The 21486-nt window shown below is 35.5% G+C and overlaps 1 protein-coding gene across 2 annotated transcripts in view; it reads left to right on the top strand.

Annotated features, from left to right (window-relative positions):
• The window catches only part of GFPT1 (glutamine--fructose-6-phosphate transaminase 1), a 54874-nt gene extending 34836 nt beyond the window's left edge, over nucleotides 1–20038 (top strand). For both annotated transcript variants that reach the window (XM_054593547.1, XM_054593546.1), the window contains 8 exons: nucleotides 3001–3098; nucleotides 9169–9289; nucleotides 9642–9799; nucleotides 15788–15902; nucleotides 16171–16298; nucleotides 16850–17017; nucleotides 17972–18133; nucleotides 18764–20038. In XM_054593547.1, coding sequence (XP_054449522.1) covers nucleotides 3001–3098; nucleotides 9169–9289; nucleotides 9642–9799; nucleotides 15788–15902; nucleotides 16171–16298; nucleotides 16850–17017; nucleotides 17972–18133; nucleotides 18764–18808 — 995 coding nt within the window. In that variant the 3' untranslated portion in view covers nucleotides 18809–20038. The remainder of the gene's footprint in view (nucleotides 1–3000; nucleotides 3099–9168; nucleotides 9290–9641; nucleotides 9800–15787; nucleotides 15903–16170; nucleotides 16299–16849; nucleotides 17018–17971; nucleotides 18134–18763) is intronic.
• The last annotated feature ends 1448 nt before the right edge of the window (nucleotides 20039–21486 follow it).

The following is a 21486-nucleotide window of genomic DNA, read 5'->3' as shown; positions in this document are numbered from 1 at the left end:
GGTATTGAAACAGTTTAATGTTGAAATATTTAAAGATTAATGTTGAATTTAGAGAAAGTAGAGAATGAATCTGTAGGCAGGGGCTTTGGGGCCAGAAAGGCTTTGTGAAGTAGGCAGGTATGGGTTTGAGAGATTGGGAAAATTTAAATAGGTTAAGAAGAGATGGAGCCACTGAAATTGGATAGAACAGTGTTAGCTAAGGGGATATAGTGGAAACCATCAGAAAGCTCTTTGTGGAATAATATGTAGCCTAGGTTGTCTGTGCCATCTAGTATTTGAGGAGGAGTAAAGAACAGTAAATGAGTCTGGGAAAGAAGGTGAGAGGACCTGCCAAGGAGGGCCTGAAATGCATTCCAACATGGTTTGTGGGGTACCTCCTTTTGTAGAAATTGCAGAGCTTTAAGGAGACTTAGGAGAGATGTAGGAGTTGCCTGGGGTGATCATAGCTTTATTGAGGGGAACTGGGTACCAGCCTCCAGGGTGAATTGGAGGATCAAGTGGCTGAAATGCAGTTGCCAGTTAGGATGTTATCCTACCTGAGGTGAAGTGATGGGGAAGGAGAGGGGGAGGCAAGTAGGGACCAGGAGAGAAGCAGGAGCAGTCAAAACCAGGTCCTACATCTGTCTGTGTGGGGAGAGAGGGTTGTTTAAGATGGTTGAGCTGGAAGAAATGGGAGAGTATTTATGGTCTTTATGGAAATAGGATTAAGAAAAAGATTTGTGCCCTGGCTGGTGTGGCTCAGTGGATTGAGTGCCGGACTGCAAAGCAAAGGGTTGCTGGTTCAATTCCCAATCAGGGCACATGCCTGGGTTGCAGGCCAGGTCCCCAGTAGGGGGCACATGAGAAGGAGCCACACACTGATGTTTTTCTCCCTCTTCCTCCCTTCTCCTCTCTCTAAAAATAAATAAATCAAATATTTAAACATAAAAGAAAAAGATTTGTTCTGTAAGGGAAGAGAATGAGAAAATTTTGAGAAATCATGATTTTAAGAAGTACTTTTATAATGGCATGTGTTTTTCATAAAAATTCTGTAATGTAAACAGGAGAGCTGTTATCTTTTTTTTGTTAAGATAAGGAAATAGAGGCTCTGCCAATTTGGGTGCCTTGCCAAAGATCGTATCATGAGTCATTTAGGGAGCCAGACTAGCCTCCGGTGTTCAGTAGTGTTCCCGAGTATGCTCCATCTCCGCCCCTGTCCTCTAGGCACTCTTGTTGCTTCCAGTAGGTGGGGCCTACCTTACCACAATTAGGCTTCTCTCCGAAGCATTATCAATTTTGACCTTTGGTGACTGCTTTAGAACTACCTCAAACACTCCTCAGCCACAGGGAATTTGGGGAAACACTTGTGACAAGTTAATCTCACTGCCTTACCTCCCTGTCATTCTTGGTCATCATCTGCTGTCTGCTTTTATACGGTGTCATCTTCAAACGGATTTGTCTTTGCACAACCTTGGCCCAACCTCTTACTGTTACTCCCTTTTTTCCCAAACCTTTTTAATGTTGGAAGGTCTGTGGAAGAACTCTGTAGGCAGAAGTACACAGACAGGCTTGGTTTAGTGCAGGACCAGCCAGAAAGCCAGCTTGGCTGGGGTAGCTTGGGTGAGAGGGCAAGTGCTGCAAAATTAGGTCAGAGTTAAGCAGGGCATGTGGAAATTTGAAGGCCAGAATAATGGGTTGGATAGTGTTGTAAGCTGTTTGGGAAGCCAGGGAAGCGTTTTGTTACCGTTTTATATTCCACTTTATTAATTTTTTAAAATAAATAATATATATAAAAGGAAGAACATAAAATTACTGAAAAGTATAAAAAGCAAAAACATATACTCTGGTAGAAAAAAGGGTGGGGAGATGAAGAACAGGGACAAACTAGGCAAGACCGTTGGTGGGTCAGATGCAGGAAGGAGTTCCAAACTGTCTTGAGTAGAGAGGTCGGGTAGCTATATAGTGCGTTGGACAGTATATTCACATGGTGGGTGCTCAATAAATATTAGTTCAATAATTGAATGAATTTTGAATGAAAATTTCTCACAGGTAGAAAAAACTAGCCTGTGTAGAAGGGTCCATAGACAAGGTACCCTTAGAAGAAAAGTACAGAGCTATAGAGACAGAAGGAGGAGGACAGACTCATCAAGAGGGTTTGGAGATCTGATTTATGTGTTTGAAGAATCACTCTAAAAGATCATTTTGGCTGTGTGTGGAGATCAGGGTGTAGGAGGTGGAAAACAGAAGAGAGAATAGTCAGAATGTCTTATCCAGAGGAAAGATGTTGGACTACAGTGATGGTATTAGAGGTACTATTTGAAAGTAGAGCTCCCAGGACTTGCTCGTGGAGTGGATGTGGAGGAAGGTTAGGAGCAACAAGGATGACTCTCATGTTGGGCGAATGAGATGGGAGAGACAGAGAGGAGAGTGGGTTTATATGGTGTTCAGAGCACTGTTTTGGGTACAACAGGAGATATGAACATAACTAAGACAATTTTTTTCCCTAAGCAGGCTTATTGAGATATAATTAGATATAATAAAATTTACTGTTCTTAATGTTTAATCCAGTGATTTTCAACGAACTTCTACAGTATGGTCTTAATGCCATATGCCTTTGTTGTCAGCCCCTTCCCACTTCCAGACATCAGCATCTACTACCTGTTGTCTGTATCCCTATAGCTTTGCCTGTAAGATAACTTTTATTCTAAAGAAAGGAATGTAAAAATGACTAAACAAGTTAAAGAATGATAAATCGTATAATTGTGTGGCCATGTGGGAGGGGGTGGGTAAGGTTAGTTACAAGTCTGGGGAGACTAGTTAAGTTGTATCTTATTTATTTTTCAACACTATAGAGAACTAGGAAAAAAAGAAAACAAACTATAGCTGCCTATGCTCCTAAGAGGAATGTGAATTCTTTAAAAATCTTTTGCTTCTCAGATTGGTAATGGGCACTTACAAAAAGTGATTGCTTATTTCATATGGTTCTTTTCTAATAATTATATATATGAACTTTCATTTCAGTGAACTTGGGCGGTTTGAAGGATCACATTAAGGAAATCCAGAGGTGCCGGCGTCTGATTCTTATTGCTTGTGGAACAAGTTATCATGCTGGTGTAGCAGTAAGTGACTTCTTAAAATCTTAATTGTGTTATGTTGGGTATGAGACAGCATCTGCAGATAAGTAGTACCTCCAGTAACATACCATGTAAAACTATCTTTTGTTAAAACATCATGTTATCTTTTCATGTTGCATGACAAAACTTAAGAAGGTTGGGGAGAGAAATTTTAATAGATACTTTGAATTATTTATTAATGGAAGATCTGCTTTAGAGAGCTCCTGGCCAAGATGGAGGCATAGGTAGATATTTTTCACTTCCTTGCACAACCAAAAGAAGTATAACAACCAATTTAAAAAGAAAAAAACAACCAGAACTGCCAGAAAATCGAACTGTATGGAAGTCCAACAACCAAGAAGTTAAAGAAGAAACATTCATCCAGATGGGTAGGAGGAACAGAGACCAGCAGCTGGGGCAAAGAAGATGTGCAGCAAGGTTGCAGCTGGCGGACAGGGAGGTCAATAAATAAATAAAATTAAAAAAAAATTAGGGTGGTGGTAAGAATAGTATAGGAAGTGGGACCTCATCAAAATAAGAAGCTTCTGAATGGCTAAAGAAAACATCAGCAGAATGAAAAGGGAGCCACCCTAATAGGAAAATATATTGGCCAATGATATATCAGATAGAGGTTTGATCTCCAAAATATATAAAGAACTCACATCACTCCACTCCAAGAAGACAAAACAATCCAATTAAAAAATGGGCAAAGGACCTGAACAAACACTTCTCCATGGAAGAGATACAGAAGGCCCAGAGACACATGAAAGAATGCTCAACATCACTAGCCATCAGGGAAATGCAAATTAAAACCACAATGAGATACCACTTAACACTGGTCAGAATGGCCATCATAAACAGATCAACAAACAACAGGTGCTGGTGAGGCTGGAGAAAAGGGAACCCTAGGACACTGTTGGTGGGAATGCAGACTGGCGCAGCCACTGTGGAAAACAGTTTGGGATTTCCTCAAAAAGCTAAAAATGGAAACTGCCTTTTGACCCAGCAGTTCCACTGCTGGGATTGTACCCTAAGAATCCCAAAACACCAAATCAAAAGAACCTATGCACCCCAATATTCATAGCAGCACAGCTTACAGTAGCCAAGTGTTGGAAGCAACCTAAATGCCCATCAGTAGATGAGTGGATCAAAAAACTATGGGACATTTACATAATGGGATACTACACAGCAGAAAGAAAAGAAGAACTACTACTCTTCGCGACAGCATGGATGGAACTGGAGAGCCAGGGGGTGAAAGACAAATACCGTATGATCTTACCTATAAGTGGAACCTAACCAACAAAACAAACAAACAAGGAAAATATAACCAGCAACATTAAAAGAAAAAAGAAACCAGAGTCAAGAGGGAAGGGGGGGCGGCGGGGAAAGGGAAGGGAAGGGTCAAGTCAAGAAACATGTATAAAGGACCCATGGACAAAACCAAAGTGGGGAAGGATTGAGGGAGGGAGGCAGGGGAGGGGGTCAGGGGAAAGTGGTGGTGGGAAGGTGGGGACAAATGTATTTGAACAAAAAGTAAAAATTAAGAGGAAAAAAAAAGAATGGGAAAAACAGTAGTTAGGAATAAATCACTAATATGATTATGTCTATCTCAAAATTCAAATATCAATATATAATTATATAAGATTTAATGTGACAGAACAATGATTAAAATAATTATTTATGACAGAAAAAAAAAAGAATAGGAAATGGAGAAGCCGAAGAACTTGTATGCATGACCCATGGATGTGAACTAAGGAGGGGGGGATGCTGGAGGGAGGGGGTGCAGAGTGGAGGGGGATAAGAGGGAAGGGAAAAAAAGGGACAACTGTAACAGCATAATCAATAAAATATACTTAAAAAAATAATCTGCTTTAGAAAGGTCTTTAGATATACAGGAAGACTGCTTGCAACAGATTTTGTGAAAAACAAAGAGGGAAAATTTTTGCATTGTCTTGGCCTTGTGGTCTAAAGCACATGCCTACTTCTATAAGAGCAGTCATTGAGTTTTGCTTCTTATTGTTCACTTGCCCCAGCCAGATGGCTGGTGCCATGTGTCAACCTCAACAGGATTTTACTTGGCAGGCACATTTCCACAGATAAAGGAAGTCTGCCTTTTGTCAGGCTTTTTTTTTTTTTCCTTTAAACTGTTATATTGAAAGGTAGAATTTTGTATCAAAGAAGTGTGTTGGTTGTCAGTGCAGAAGTATAGGAATATGAGACGTCTAGAAGGTATCCAGCCATGTAATATGGAAAATAGAGACATTTATTAAAGAAGATACAAAATACAAAAAACATTGTACATGGGACAATGACACCTCAGCCCCCTTCAAAGTAAACACCTTGGGACACAATTCTTCCAGTTGCCATCAGGTACCCCATTGTATTTTCCTGAATCTCATTGGATGGTCTGAAATCTCTTCCTTTTCAAAGGTGATTTTAGTTTTGGGAAAAGCCAGAATTCACAGGGTGCCAAATCTGGGCTGTAGCATAATTGAGTCACCTGGGCGATTTGATATTTTACAAAAAAAAAACTGCACAACCCACGATGCATGAGCGGGTATGTTGATGTGATGAAGGTGCCAATTACCAGTTGCCCATAGCTGTGGTCTTCTGAATCATCTGAATAGTTTTGTGGAGGAATGTTCAAGCCTAACGCAAAATTTGATGCAGATTCATTGCTCTACTTGTTCAGTCATTTTTCAAAAATGTATTTATTTTTAAAGATTTTATTTCTTTTTAGAGAGAAGAAGGGAAGAAGAAAGAGTTGGAGAGAAACTTCAATGTGTGGTTGCCTCTCATGTGCCCCCTACCACGGACATGGCCTGCAACCCAGGCCTGTGCCCTGACTGGGAATCAAACTGGAGACCGTTTGGTTCACAGGCCAGCACTCAGTGCACTGAGCCACAGCAGCCAAGGCTATTTATTTTTATTTGATTTTAGGGAGAAAGTGAAACATCAGTTTGTTGTTCCACTTATTTGTGCATTCATTGGTTGATTCTTGTATGTGCCCTGACTGGGAATCAAACCAGCAACCTTGGCATATCTGGATGATGCTCTAACCAACTGAACTACATGGCTAGGGCCTCTCTGAGTCATTTTGAATGAAATGGCCACACAGTACACATGCTCACTCAATGGCGCCTATGAACCCCTACTGACCAACACAGTGAAGTCGTCATTGTTCATGCGTGCACATTCCAGTCCACTCTCCTTGGCTGCCAGGTTACATCAATGTCATGCAAACCATTTTCTTTATATTAACATCAATGTCACGCAAACCATTCTCTTTATATTATATTATATGGGCTTTTTTCGGACAGACCTTGTACAGTCTTTTAGTCCAATAAAGCAGATCCATGTGTAGTTTATGTGCTACTGATGTCAACTCCATAAGTACAGAAGACCTTTATGTACTCTTTGCATTGCTACTTTCAGTATGATTCCCAAAGTTTATGACGTACTAATTTTTTATTTGCTAGGGCATAAATATTTGTTACCTCTACCTGTGGGAGTCAGTCATTTAGTCGACAAAACTAACTGGTCACCCAACCCTTAAATTTCAACAGACTTTACTCTTCTCTAAATTCCCCACCTTCTCCTTCCTTTCCCCCCCACACAAAATTACATGGTCCTTAAAAGGAAAGTTTGCAGTATGAAAGGGAAGAGTTGTAAAAAAGTGATGGTTTTGAGCATGGGAAAAAAATGAATTAAAAACAGTATAAATTAAGGGATTGGCTGATTTAGTGGTGGTTTATATCTATGACTGAATAAGCCCTTTATTCAGAAATTAGAAGTTTGATTAAATGTTGTATCTAATGCTAAGACCGAATTTTGGGGCAGGAGTTGTATGCTCTGTTAGAATTCTCTAATTCTGAAATTTGAGAAGTTGTAAGGTGTTTTTGTTTTTGTGGATGCTGAGACTATTATAGTTAACAAACATTAAAAATCTCATAATTTATCACACAAAATATTGTCCTTAATTCTATGTAGGGTTTTTTTTTGTTTTTGTTTTTTGTTGGGGTCAAAAGTGAATGACACATTTGCATTTCTGTTTTTTTAGTATTAGGTTGGCCAAGAAGTTCATTTGTTTTTTTTCTGTAAGTTGGCTCTGGTAGCACTTAGTTGTCTTTAACTTCATTGGAAACAATTTTGTTAGATTGTATTGTGACAGCTGTCATAGCAACCTTCATTTAAAAAGCACTTACCATTGTTGGTGAATTTTTATGTAGCCATTTTAATATTGAAGATGGAAGAAAATACACAACACTTTCAGCATATTATGCTTTATCATTTCCAGAAAGGTAAAAATTCATCTGAAATGCGTAAAAAGATTTGTGCAATGTATGGAGAAGGTGCTGTGACTGATGGAACATGTCAGAAGGTATTCGTGAAATTTCATTCTGGAGATTTCTTGCTGGATGGTGCTCCACAGTGGAGTAGACCAGTTAAAGTTGATAGTGATCAAATCGAGACATTAATTAACATCATGTCATGCCAGAGATAGCCGACATACTCCAAATATCAAAATCAATAAAATTACTGTTGAAAATAAAAAAATGTGTTTTTTATTTTACGGAAAAAGCTAAATAGATTTTTTGGCCCACCCGATATATACTATGTATCCTAAATAGTAACAGTTGACTAAAATTGCTCTTAAGTACAGCTTCCTTTTCAAAATGTTGATTGTCTCTGGTTTTTCCAGTGGTGTGCAATGGAGTTTAACATTAAGTTAGTTAGTCTCTTATGATGAAAATATGTCATTCTATCTATTTCTGAAGAGTTCTTTCATAAAAAAAACAAGCCATTCATTAGCACAGATATATCTTGAGATTACTTTTTGAGATACATTATTTTTAAATATCTGGTAAGTTGCCAGATTCACATCTTTCTCTTTTAATTTTGAAGAACATAATCCCAGTGTAACATTTATATTGTAAACTGGGGCAGGAAAGTTTGATTTATTTTTGAGGGAAAATATTTAGCATTTTAGTATCAGTAATTTATTTATGTAAAATTGGTAAATAAAATACATCAATGGAAAAGGTTAGTTAAAAATAATATTGTATTGAAGATTTTCTATTACATGATGTTATAACATTTTTAAAAAGTGCCAAACCAGAGCTATAGATAGAACAAAATGGTTCAGTTCACATTTGTGGCCAGAAAGTCAAAGGGATATGAAGGAGGGAAACCCTTACAGTTCATTCTTCACTGCTGTGAAGGAGGAGGAACGCAGAGATGCGGCAAAAGATAAGTGGGCCACTTGCCTGAAGAAGCAGGTGGTGTACACAGTTATTATTAAACAACTAATGTATTCAACTGAAGGGCCTAAAGTTTTTGCTGCCTAAAAGTTTATTTTTCTGTTTTAATTTTTTTAATGTTTATAGTAAAAGAAATTTAATTTAAATGGAAATTTAGTAAAATGAATGTTAAGGTGCTCTTTGAGCAGAAGCATACTACCCCCTACATTACCTTCCACATTGCAAAATTTGAAAGTAGTGAGCTTTTTAAAACAAGAATGCTAAATTGTATAAAGTGTATTGACTTTTTTTTTGGAATGGTACTATTTACAAATACATAGTATTTTTGAAGTGTTTAATTTTACACTTTATATATCTGTTCTCTTATTTGAAATCTCTCAGTGACTTGGTATTATATGAATTGTCATATAAAGATTAGGAATTAGACCCTGGCCAGTATGGCTTAGTTGGTTGGAGTGTCGTCCTGTGGACTGAACGTCCCGGGGTCTGATTCTCGGTCAGGGCACGTACCTGGTCGGGGCATGTATGAGAAGGCAACCGATGGATGTTTCTTACCTCGCTGTTTCTTTCTCTCTCTCCCTCTCTCTTTCTCCTTCCCCCTCTTCCAGTTGAACCAAAATTTTAGCAGCGCTTATCTTTTGGGTGGTGGAATTTTGATTATTTTATTTTTATGCTTAATCTTATTGTTTATCTTTCTAACAATGCATATGTTTCATTTTTATAATCAGAAAAAGTGAAAACTATACATTGAGTCCAAGAAAAAGCCAGTGAAAGGAATATGTGAAGTCGTTTGACCAAATAATTTTTCTTTACAGACACGTCAAGTTCTCGAAGAGCTGACTGAGTTGCCTGTTATGGTGGAGCTAGCCAGTGATTTCCTGGACAGAAACACACCAGTTTTTCGAGATGATGTTTGCTTTTTTATTAGTCAGTCAGGTATGCTAATTTTAAAGACTTGAAGAAAAGGAAAATCATTTTTGTAATAATTATCTTGGCAAAAATTGATATTTAAAGATGAAGTTTATTTTGATATTATATAATTCTTAATGAATTAGTAAAATTAACACATTTTAACCCCCGAAGAGCTGACTTTTCAAAGACAAAGAAGGAAAGAAGATCCTAAAAAGAAGGATCCTATTATTAAAATTTTGCTAATTCATTATCTTAAGTGCTTGCTTTAAATTTTGTTTGAAACATGATTTTGTTGAAAGTGTAGTTAGTTTTTTGTTTTCACATCTAAGAAACAGCATATATTAACTGTGGTATGTGTTGCTTTTTTTATACACAGGCGAGACAGCAGACACCCTGATGGGTCTTCGGTACTGTAAGGAGAGAGGAGCTTTAACTGTGGGGATCACAAACACTGTTGGCAGTTCCATATCAAGGGAGACAGACTGTGGGGTTCACATTAATGCTGGGCCTGAGATTGGCGTGGCCAGCACAAAGGTAAATTCTTGACTTAGTTCTTACGTGATTATTTAATCACAGTGTTTGTGAAGAAGACTAATCCATATCTTGTATTTCACTTGTCAGCACTTCTAGAACTCACAGTTTATTAATTACTGTAAGGCTTAGGGGTCAACGATAGATAAAACATTTGTTGTCCCTTCCCTCACCCTCATTTTACAAATTTATAAGGCCAAATGTATATTAACATAGTCAGTTTTGAAAAGGTCCCTGCTGGCTATCCCCATTTATCACTTATATTCCTCCTGCCAGGTGCAGTGGTAAGTATAATATTCCCTTCTTTTATTATGTATAGCAGGGAATTAAAAAAATAGCAAATTAGAAACATTCACTTTAATTCTAATAATTTTTGACATTTTTATTTACATATTTATAGTTTCTAATAACTATGCCAAATTAATCATGCTACCTTTGAAAGTTTGTAAAGAGGAGTATACCTTTGGTACAGAATTTGGCAATTAGAAAAATAAAAATGAGTGATATGTAAGTATGCGTTTCTCTGTAGATACTTCATCTGTGGAGATTTAAAAGCACCTTTAATTTTTTTAAGGCCTAGTGGGACTACTTTGCTCTTTTGAAATTGGGGTATGCATAAATATAGTAATAAATATAGGAATGTTAGAAAATGTATAAATATAAAGATATTCTATCTCCACAAATGTATTACTCTTTATGATTAAAAAATTTCAGTTGTCTTTTTCTGTCAGTTCAATATTTCTTGCTTATTGTCTGGTAAAATATTTAGGTATTTGTGGATTTGATTCTAATCAAAGGCATGTGGACGATGATGTTAAATTAACATGTATATAACCATATTCCATTATTTTTTCTTTTAAAGAACCTCATGGAGAATTTTTTGTGGAAAATTTGTGATTCTTATATAAAAACTGATGAGGTTTTGTTTCTTGGTTATTTTGATGCTGCCAACACTGTAATTTACAGAAAGCTGAACTCTGAATTTTCTCCATGTGGTGATTAAAACATGTAAGATGTTTGTGTTTGGGTTTCTAGTCTGTGCCTGAATAAATAACCAACTGCCCTAACAGGAGCTTGTGAATTTTTGGAGTAGTGTCCAAAAAGACAGCCTTGATTGGGAACTGGAATCTCAGGGCCCCTTTACTCACAGCACATTGTCAAGCGAGGCCTTCAATGTGGTATACGTCCATACATCAACTGAATGGATGCTATTGACTTACTTTTTATTCTATCTTTCTTGAACTGTGAGTTGCCATGGGAAATACAACTTTTTTTGATTTCCAATTCTGTAGCTTATGAAAACTTTAATTTTGCTCAACATTTTATTATGATAATTTACAAACACACAGCAGAGTTTAAAGAGTTTTACATTAACATCCAAATATACCTGTCACCTAGACTTTACTGTTAACGTGTTTTCTATAGCTTTTTTGAGGTACAATTTTCATACCATAAATAACACTCACCAGTTTTTAGGTGTACAGTTTTAGTAAATTTGGCTCTCTACCATCACAATCCAGTTTCAGAAGACTGACTTGAAAGTTTCTTTATGCCCATTATAGTCAATGCTCACTTCTTCCCCTCAGCCTCAGACAACTACTATTGCTTTCTCTTGTTATATCATTTTCTAGAAAGTTCTTATAAAGGGAATTATATAATGTATGTCTTTTGTGTCTGGCTTCTTCCAATTAACATGAGTTTTTTGAGATTTATTAATGTTGCTTTTTGTATCAGTGGTTCTTTTTTTGTAAGTCCTTTTTTTTAAAAAAAAAAAGTCTTTATTTTGAAATCACTAGTTTTATCAGATGTTGTAAAAATAGTACAGAGAAGTCCATGTACTTGTCACTCAGTTTCTCCCAGTGGTTACATCTTGTGTAAGAAAATCAGTATCTTTTACATAAGTACATATTTTAATTTCTTTAAAAAAATGACTCCCTTAAAATTTTTAGTTAGTATGCTGATTTAGTCTTACTTTAATTTTTCTTGGATTCTAAAGTAATTCTGTTTTTTCAACAGCCTTAAAGAATCTTGAAAAGATTGGAGATGTTTAGTCTTAGACCATTTCTGAATGGCAGATATAAGTTTATATGTTAATAGATGATCAAAGAAGTTCATGATTAATACTGTTCCCCGGGCCCCATGTTGGAACTAGGCCCCGAATTCTATAATCTTGATTTCTAATTCCAAACATTGCCTGAAAAACAGTCAGGGTTAGAGATACACTACTTTCTCATAATATCAGACCATAGACAATTTGATATATCTGAAAGGAATTAATGGGTATAAATGTGCAGGTTCAGCAATTTTTGTGTTATTGCAGGTGTTTAGAATTTCACCACAGTACTGACTTTTGTTGAGTTTTTAAAAAAAATAAACTAATATAACTTTATTTTTAGCTGAATAAAAAGTAAAACCAAGTTTAAAAGTTCAGAGTCAACATTTTCCTGGTAAATTCTTTCAAACCTCAGAAAATCCAAAATGTGAAATATAACTTATTTTTCTCATAGGTTTCCTGGTATTTCTTGATGAAATGAAAAACATGAAATTAAGCTGTGATAGGAATACAATGGAAAAATGTATGCATTAAAGTTACTATGTTTAATACTGGTACTTGAAAACTAGTGTTGATATATTTCAAGTCGAAAGAAACATTACTCTGTAGAATGACATTTTCAGTTCTGGCCTAGAGAAACTGGAATACTCATCTGATCAGTTTTGATTGGAAACATGGGTCCAAGATACTGGGTCTCTCTCTCTGTCCTGATAGTATATTTTATGATTAATCGTAAACTTTAGTAGGAAAAGGTAGACTGGAATTTAGAATACAGATGTGCTTATTAGGTTAGAGCAAGGGACTGCAAACCCTCTTCGGTGCTGAGTAAAAACCCCAGTGTGCCAGTGGAATACGTAGGGGCACAGGAACAAGTAGCTGTATGTGGAGGAATGTCTGAGCAGCTCTCATAGCTGAGAGGTTCAGTAGGAGGAAACAGGGAATCTCATTTAAGTATTGAGAAGATAAGGAGCATTAGCAGACTGTAATTTTATTGTACAGGGGGCTCATCCACATTATGACAGGAAAATGTTCACTAATGAAGTGATTCCTTATCCAGAGAAGAGAAATAGAGAGTCAGCATATAATCCACACATACATACTCACAGAAATTAATTAATTAATTAATTAATTTCCTAAAGTCAAAGTTACACATAACATTGTAACTGACTACACCATTGTAATCCTAGTGATTTAATAATAAATGTTTGAGTAAAATCCTCAAATGCCTAAAACATAAAAAGATTCCTCTAAATAGCTGTTGAGTTAAAAAGATATCAGAACTACTATTAAAAAAGATTTAGAAAAAATGACAGTGAACAATATGGGTAAAAATTTAGAGTGTGTGGCCAAATTAATAATTAGAGGTAAATTCATAGTGTTAAATGCTTTATCTTAAAAAGATTTAACTCAAAAGTCAGAAAAAGGAACTCAAGGCAAAGGGATCAAATAATAGAGAAAAATGAATGAATGACCTGCAAAACAGAAAGCTTCAGGACCTTCACCTTAGAGGGCCTTAGCTGTTCTTCTGGAACCTTCCTAGGAATTTATCTGTATTACCGTGAAGTAAAAAAATGTGGCCTTAGAATCTTTCCCAACACGATGTTTCACTGTGACTACTAATGAGTTATGATTGGCTCTCTGTGAAATATATTTGCTATCCTAGTTCTAGAAGTTCTATCCAGTTTAATAGAAAAAGGTAAGTAAAACAATGAGAAAGGAGGAAACAAAATTCTTATTTACAATTGATATGATTATTTGTAAAGCTCAAGAATATCAAGTAAAAGACTTCTTAGAATGAATAAGAATTCATATAAGGTGCTTTACATTAAACATTTATTTTCTCTACAAACTGACAGTGGCTACTTAGAAAAGATTGGATGTGTATGTTTGGAGGGGAATTCTATTTTCAATAGCTTTAAAAAATAATTTAAAATAACTTTACCAAGAAATGTATAAGGTGCTCCATAAATATTTATTGAATTAGATTATGACTATATTAACTTTATAGATTTTTAAATTCCTAACACAAATTGATGAAATACCATATTTCTGGATGGGAAGATTGTTTTGTAAAGAAAGAACAGATCTGTGAGACAGAATCAATAGTCCTGCAACATTGCTCTAGTATATCAAAGTACTTAGATTATTGGAAATGTCAAAACCAGTAAAGAAAGGATTTTTGTATTTATAAAAATAGAAAAACATAAGTTAACATCTTGCACTAAAATTAATTTTAGATGAACTAAAAAGGAAAGTGTAAAGACAGTTAAATAAAAAAGGACAATGAAAACAGAACTAAGGAAATTTAATAATACTTAACTGATGTTAGGATGGAAGAACTGTTTAAACTTAAAAGTACTACATAAAAGTTAAAAAAAATAAAACTTCTCTGTCAGTAAACATTATTATGAAAGGTTAAGCCAAACTGGGAAAAAGTACAGTGGTACCTTGGTACTCATTGCTAATTTGTTCCAGAACTTTGACGAGTGCTGAAACCAATGAGTACCAAACATTGAAGCATTTTCTCTTGTGAGGTGGTGTCATGGCTTATACAAGTTCTAGCAGGTGTGATGAGTCCTGAGCAAGTGCTGACTGCTGAAACATTTTTTTCTCATCAAAATGCGACAAGTACAGGGTTTGATGAGTTCTGAAGCCAACAAGTACCGAGGTATGACTATTTGAAACATAACAGTAAAGAGCTTCTAATGAACAATTAAAAAAAACAAAACCCTAAGTTGAAAAATAAAACAATGAAGTTAGTTCTTTAAAAGAGAAAACATAAATGGATAAGCATGAATAAATATCTTAATTTTTTAGATTCAAGATATATATGGTAAAGTAGTAGTAAGAGTCCATCGTCCATCAGTCAATGGTAAAAATCTGTTGAAAGGATAATTCTCAATATTATAAAGAATGTGACAAAACAGTCATATCTTACATTCACATATGGCTAATGGGAATAAAAATAGTCTTGGCAGTGTGACTGCAGGTTTTAAAATACAAATCTATAGTTTAGGAAAACCTTACGAACTAAATAATCTTTTAGTTCCTTTCATCAATAAAAAGTTTGTTTTTAACCTATATGTCAGGTATTATGCTGAATGATTTATACTTGTCTCACTTAATTCTCATGATTATCTTGTAAGTATTGTGTATCTTGAATTTACAGATGGGCCATCTGAGGCCTAAAGAGATAGAAAAACTGCTTAAGGTTATTATATACTAGTAAAGAAGAAAGAGAGCATTCTGTCTTGGTAAAGTGTTTGTTATGTTAATTAAGAATAAAAGCAAGTTTATAAAATTGTACCTACTAATAATTAATTTTCTAAATAGTATAGAAAAGAAAAACAGATTAGAAGGCAGTATTCACAAATGTTATTAATAGCATGCTATTAATGTAATTATTCCTTTAATAAGATGGAAGAGTATTCTTATTTTTATTTACTTTTATAGAGATGAACTTTAAAAATATTTTTAGTGAAACTTTAAAGCGGTGGGAGTGAGGAGCAAGCAATATGCAAAGGTGAAAATCAAAGGCCAGTTTTTAAAAATTCAACAAAAACAGTACAAGTATGTCAAGGAGAATCCTTTAAACCCTTGCTTTTACATCAAAACTTAATTTAATTACACTTATGCAGATTATCTCTCTACCCACTTCCTTTGACATGTCTCTTCTCAAGTGTATTAAGGATTTCATAAGCATCCAATGCATTGTAAGGAACTTTTATTTTGTATCTGGAAATAAAGTTTAAGCCATTTGTTCAAATTCAGAAAAGGAGAAGAGTGATAGGTTTCCTAAGCACTGGTTCAGTTCACTGTTACTAATGCTGTTTATTAAAAAATGGACAATATATGGGAAAATGGGAATTTGTTTTCATCTTTTTTAAATGAAAAATTCCAAGTTCTTAAAACGCAGCTGCTTTTTTGTGGTGTTTCAGGCTTACACCAGCCAGTTTGTATCCCTTGTGATGTTTGCCCTTATGATGTGTGATGACAGGATCTCCATGCAAGAGAGACGCAAAGAGATCATGCTTGGACTGAAGCGGCTGCCTGGTACGGAGATGCTCTCATCCTACACTTTCGTTGTCTAAGGGAATCAGTAGGGTGAACTTCTCTTTTTATTCTGGAAGCTGTGGCTTCTAGCTGTTTAGTTAACAAATCTTTTTACTTTTGCACCTGTGTATTTAAAAATCCCTCCCTGATATCACAAAGGAGTAGAAACACAGGTCTTTGTCGGTTGCTACCAATATATTACTGTTACTATGTCGGTTCTGTTTAGTGTCCTTTTTTCGTATATGTTGCTAATGTTACTTCTCAACAGATTTGATTAAAGAAGTGCTGAGCATGGATGATGAAATTCAGAAACTGGCAACAGAGCTTTATCATCAGAAGTCGGTCTTGATAATGGGACGTGGCTATCATTATGCTACTTGTCTTGAAGGGGCACTAGTAAGTCTTTTCACTTAAAATTTTAGTCTATTGACTTAGGGACCTGCCACATAATATTGAAATAGGTGAAACTTTTACAAGTACCTTTCTTCTTTATGCATTCTGATTTGTTTGCTTTGAGAAAGTATAGCAATTGATACTTAATTCAAAAGTGAAAATCAGTAAGAGTACATTTTAGCATGATTTCTTGGGCTTAGCCAGTAACTTGGGTTAATTTGTTGTCCAAATATGAATAAAATAAAGATAACTTGTCTAGATGTGGGATTTAATTCAAGTCAAACATTAACCAAGGAGGAGAATCATTACAAAGAAATATGAGCACATTCATAATATCTAAAATCTTGAAAAAGTCCCTATAGAGTTTTAAAACTTCTAGGCGCGTGTTGATGTTAAGGAAATAATGATCTGTTAGCCTGTTTTATTTACAGATCCATGGTCCCTTAGTACTTTGGATAACTAAACAGTGACTTCAGAGAGCAGATGTTTTGTGTGATATTTACTTAAGAATGGGTTTTTGAAAAACTGAAGACTAATCTAGTTTTTCCAATTAGAAAATCAAAGAAATCACTTACATGCATTCTGAAGGCATCCTCGCTGGTGAATTGAAACATGGCCCTCTGGCTTTGGTGGATAAGTTGATGCCTGTCATCATGATCATCATGAGAGATCACACTTATGCCAAGTGTCAGAATGCTCTTCAGCAAGTGGTTGCTAGACAGGTAAGTCTGGGGCTGCTGTGAGCTCACCTTGGGGTTTGGGCCACTAAAGCTTTCTTGAATTGTATGGCATTTAAAGTGATAGACCAATGCCCGTTAGTTAGCTTACAAAATGTGTTTAGGTTTGCATGTGAGGAGTTTGAGATACTCAAGTTGTGAGAGGACCCAGCTCATAGATCTCATGATAGTCAGAATTAAGACGAAAACTGACTTCTTGGTCTTCAAAGCCTGTCCTCTTCAACTAGGTTTTGGTACTCCCTTTTAATTTAATGCCCTTAAACGTCGATTTTAGGAGGAACTAGATTTTGCATTAAAACTATAGATGCTGTTTGTAACAGAGTTATCTTCAGATCATTTGGCTTTATTTATAAATCCAAAAAGATACCAATCGCTACTCATAATGTAGTGTTTATGAACTTGGGCTTTGAAGGTAGGCAGATCTGGATTCAAGTACAAATGTTCCCTGACTTTTGATGGTTTAAGATTTCTCGTCTTTATGACAGTGTGAAAGCAATATGTATAATAAATTATATGAGATATTCAATACTTCGTTCTAAAATAGATTTTGTGTTAGATGATTTTGCTCAACTGTAGGCTAATAAGAGTATGCTGAGCATGTTAAAGGTAGGCTAGGCTAAGCTATAATGTTTGGTAGATTGCATGTATTAAAGGCATCTTTGGTTTATATTTTCAACTTACTATGAGTTTATAAGCTGAGGAGCATCTGTACTGAGCCTGCTGTTTCTTAGTTGTGTGAGTTTAAATAAATTACTGACTCCAGCAAAGCTTCCATTTCCTTGACTGTAAGTGAGATCAATCTGACTTACCACATAGGATTGTGAGTTTAAGTAAGTCTGTGAGGCCACATGCAAATTGTGGAGCGCAGAATTTGCACATTCACACGGTACAGTTCTGCCTTTGCCAAACAGCGATTGTGTGTGTGGCTTTCTTCCCCAGGGACGCCCAGTGGTGATTTGTGACAAGGAAGATACGGAGACCATTAAGAACACAAAAAGAACAATTAAGGTGCCCCACTCAGTGGACTGTTTGCAGGGCATTCTCAGCGTGATCCCCTTGCAGTTGCTGGCTTTCCACCTTGCTGTGCTGAGAGGCTATGATGTAAGTGACAGACCGTGCAGAAGTCTTGGGCTGCCTTTTTACCCCAGTATATTCTGATAGTTTTCTTTCTAAATATTTAACGAAATATTTAACAGTGGCATTTGAGAAATCTATCAGATACATATCTGTCACCTGTTAGATTTGCATGGCCCAGTTTTTAGGTTACATTGTAGCATTTTCTTACCCATAGAACGTAAAGGAATCTTGGAGATTATCGCCACCATCAGAGATTACCTTCTTCGGGAATCGCCACCTGTTTTTATTCTGTATTTCCTAGTGGGGTAGCTATTAGCAATTCTTTGTTTGGGACTCTCTCACATATTGCAGGCTTTTCACAATTCTTGATCCCTCAGCCATGTGACAGTCAAAACCTTCTGCTTTTATATGAGTACATTTCTACTGTCCCCTCAGAGGGCTGCCACCTCTATTGAGGACCACTAGAACTTTTCGTGTGCTGAACTGGCACTTCTAGAATTCTTTTTCCTGATTTTGACTCTTTTTATATTTTCTAATCTGATTCTTTGTAGACAGTAATAAACATGTTTACAAACAAAAAATTTTGCTTCTAGAACTCCCCTTTCCCCCCTGCAAATCTATATAATTTCTTTAATCTTGCTCTTTTTTTTGCAGGTTGATTTCCCCCGGAATCTTGCCAAATCTGTAACAGTAGAATAAGGAGCATTTGAAACTCTGGGCGATTAAGCAACACAAGAGACCTTTTGTATTTAAAACCTTGATTTAAAATATCACTCCTTTAAACCTTTTTTAGTAAATCCTTATTTATATATCAGTTATAATTATTCAACTCAATTTGTGATTTTTGTGAAATTACCTCATATTTTTCCAGTAATTTGTCGGGGAGTTTGAAAAATGGAATCTATATTCAAATCAATATCAGAAACAGATTTAGCTTCCATTTTCTTTAAAGGAGGCTGGGTGTTGGATTTCTGGACCCTCTACTTCAACCTGAGAGGATTGTGTGTTTTAAAAGTAATTGACATTTATTGGAAGTTCTGAAGTCAGTGGCAATGTGTTTGGATATTCGATTAAGGTTTTGCTAAGTTATGTAAAAAGAGAAGATGCTGTGATTTATTTTGGAATTTGTTTGTGTACTTAAAAACTAAAAGCTTTACTTGGTGGCATTTTTACCTAAGTTAACTTTAGTCTCTCAAACTGTTGTTTGTTATCTGTAGGTCGATGTAGTTGAGGAAGCTAAACGGTATAGTAATGCATTGGTTTTCTCCAGCCCTTAACAGAAAATATTTGTACAGTTTCATAGCACAAACTTTAAATTTGAGCTGCTTTGGACAACTGACAACAAGATCTTAAGTTTGAAGATGGAATATATATATACATGTTGGATAATTGACTGTGTTTTTCATCTCCTATAAGTGGTTTTTATTTCTTTGTATTTGTAATTTTTAAAAATCAATCACTGCTGAATGACATATTCTATCTTGTTCTTTGAAATTACCACACAGAATTGTCATCAAATGTCTCAAATTAAATCAGTATTGATATAGTCAGAATTCTCTTCACCTTTGTCCCAAAGAAGAATTTCCTGCAGTTAATTTAACTCGCCTTCACTGTCTTGTATAAGACTCTTACGTTTGTGCGAGTTTGGAAGCTCTTTGCGGTTGTTTGGAAGATTTGCAGGTCTTTTAACTAATCATTTATGGTGGGCGAGGCTTAGAAAAAGGTATATGTTTTACACAGAAATTAATGAAGGATTACATCAAATTCAGTACAGCCATACCTTGGGAATATTGCAGGTTTGGTTCCAGACTGCCGTAATAAAGTGAGTATTGCAATAGAGCAAGTCTTAATCTTTTTGCTGATGGAGGGTCTCACCTTCAGTTTGTAAAAAAAAAGCAAAACATCTGTAAAGCACAATAAAGTGAAGCACATTAAAATGAGGTATGCCTGTATTATTTCCAAGGTATTTTTCTCTTTGTGTTTTCTGTGTTCTACCCTTGAAATTTATTTAGGAATGAAAAAAATATAAATATAGTAATACTGAGGTGCTTGTAGCTGGCTAGTGTCAGAAATGGAAATTAACAATTTAGATTAAAATACTTAAACTATGAGTTTGCCACTCAAAAAGTTGTAATTTCTTCATAGGGCTCTTTGGCCAAATCATGGGGGTTATAGGAGAGTGTGTTTATGTTTTGATCAAATACTCTTTCAGAAGTTTTCACTTTAAAATTGTGAGAGTAAGACACTTAGCATAATTATGAAAGCTCAATCTTTTCCTTTTTCTGTGTTTGAACTTTTTCATGAGGTTAAGATTTTCTGACAGCAGTTGCTGCAAAAGAAGCATAGAATTCTGCTTGTGTATTGGATAAAGAATTGGCACATTTTGATGTTATTTGGGAGGACTCTCATTGATGGTGACTAGAAGCCTTACTGTTTTTAAAAATAAAATAGGGTTACTATTTGCATCATATGTATAACTACTATAGCTGTATTTATCTATTTTAATTGTTTCTAAGATTATTTTGTGTAGACTTGCTAGTTTTAATGTTCATATGGTGTCATTTCTTATGCTTATTATATTAGCATTTACACACATGGTTTGTATGGGTTTGTAGCATTTCTTGAATACAATGTCTAGTCTATCAAATTCATCTAAAGAGCAGTGAAGGTTTTCCAAATTCTCAAGTTTAAAGAGCCAGGATTCAGAGATTCCCAACATAGATTTCACAGTGTTAAAAAAAGCAAAATTTAACTGAGTAAATTTGAAGATCTGACTTTATTTAAGCAGTTAATGCATTGGGCAGCATCCCATCTACAACTAGAAGGGTGTGCCTTGTAGCGTTTCTTACAGATCTAACGTTTGATTCAGCATTCTAAGTGAAAAGTAATATATGAAATCAATCCTGAGTTCTCAGTCTCTCTCTCTCTCTCTCTCTCTGCCCCAACCTGTTCTCTCTCCCTTGCCCTAGCGTACACATACACACTCTTCAAAACAGGGGAAGTTCTAAACCAAATATCAAAAACTTAATAGTAAGAAAAAAGAAATGATATTTTCCAAACATGATTTCTCCTCCTTGTCGCTTCTTCTTGCTTCCTACCCCATTTAATGTAGTGATTTTTAACTTCTTTTAGGAGTTATGAACACAAAAATGTTACTGTAGTGAGGCAAACCACTGATTAGTGTGCATGCCCAGTTAAAACCAATGTAATGCAGGATAAGAAAATCTGATTTTCAAGAAAGACACTCTACGAAAGAAGTCTTTTATATAAAAAGTTCTTGTAGTACAATTAAAGTTTAAATTCATTCGTATGTAGTGTAGAGTTCCTTATCCCAGGACATGAGCCCTTTTTAGGCTTGGGGTCATGTGTAGCATTTA

Source organism: Pteronotus mesoamericanus, unplaced genomic scaffold (genome assembly GCF_021234165.1).
Source record: "Pteronotus mesoamericanus isolate MK-2021 breed Mesoamerican mustached bat unplaced genomic scaffold, CSHL_Meso_final scaffold_45, whole genome shotgun sequence".
Lineage (NCBI taxonomy): Eukaryota > Metazoa > Chordata > Mammalia > Chiroptera > Mormoopidae > Pteronotus > Pteronotus mesoamericanus.
The sequence above is the reverse complement of the archived record's forward strand: the minus strand, read 5'-3'. Positions and strand labels throughout refer to the sequence as shown.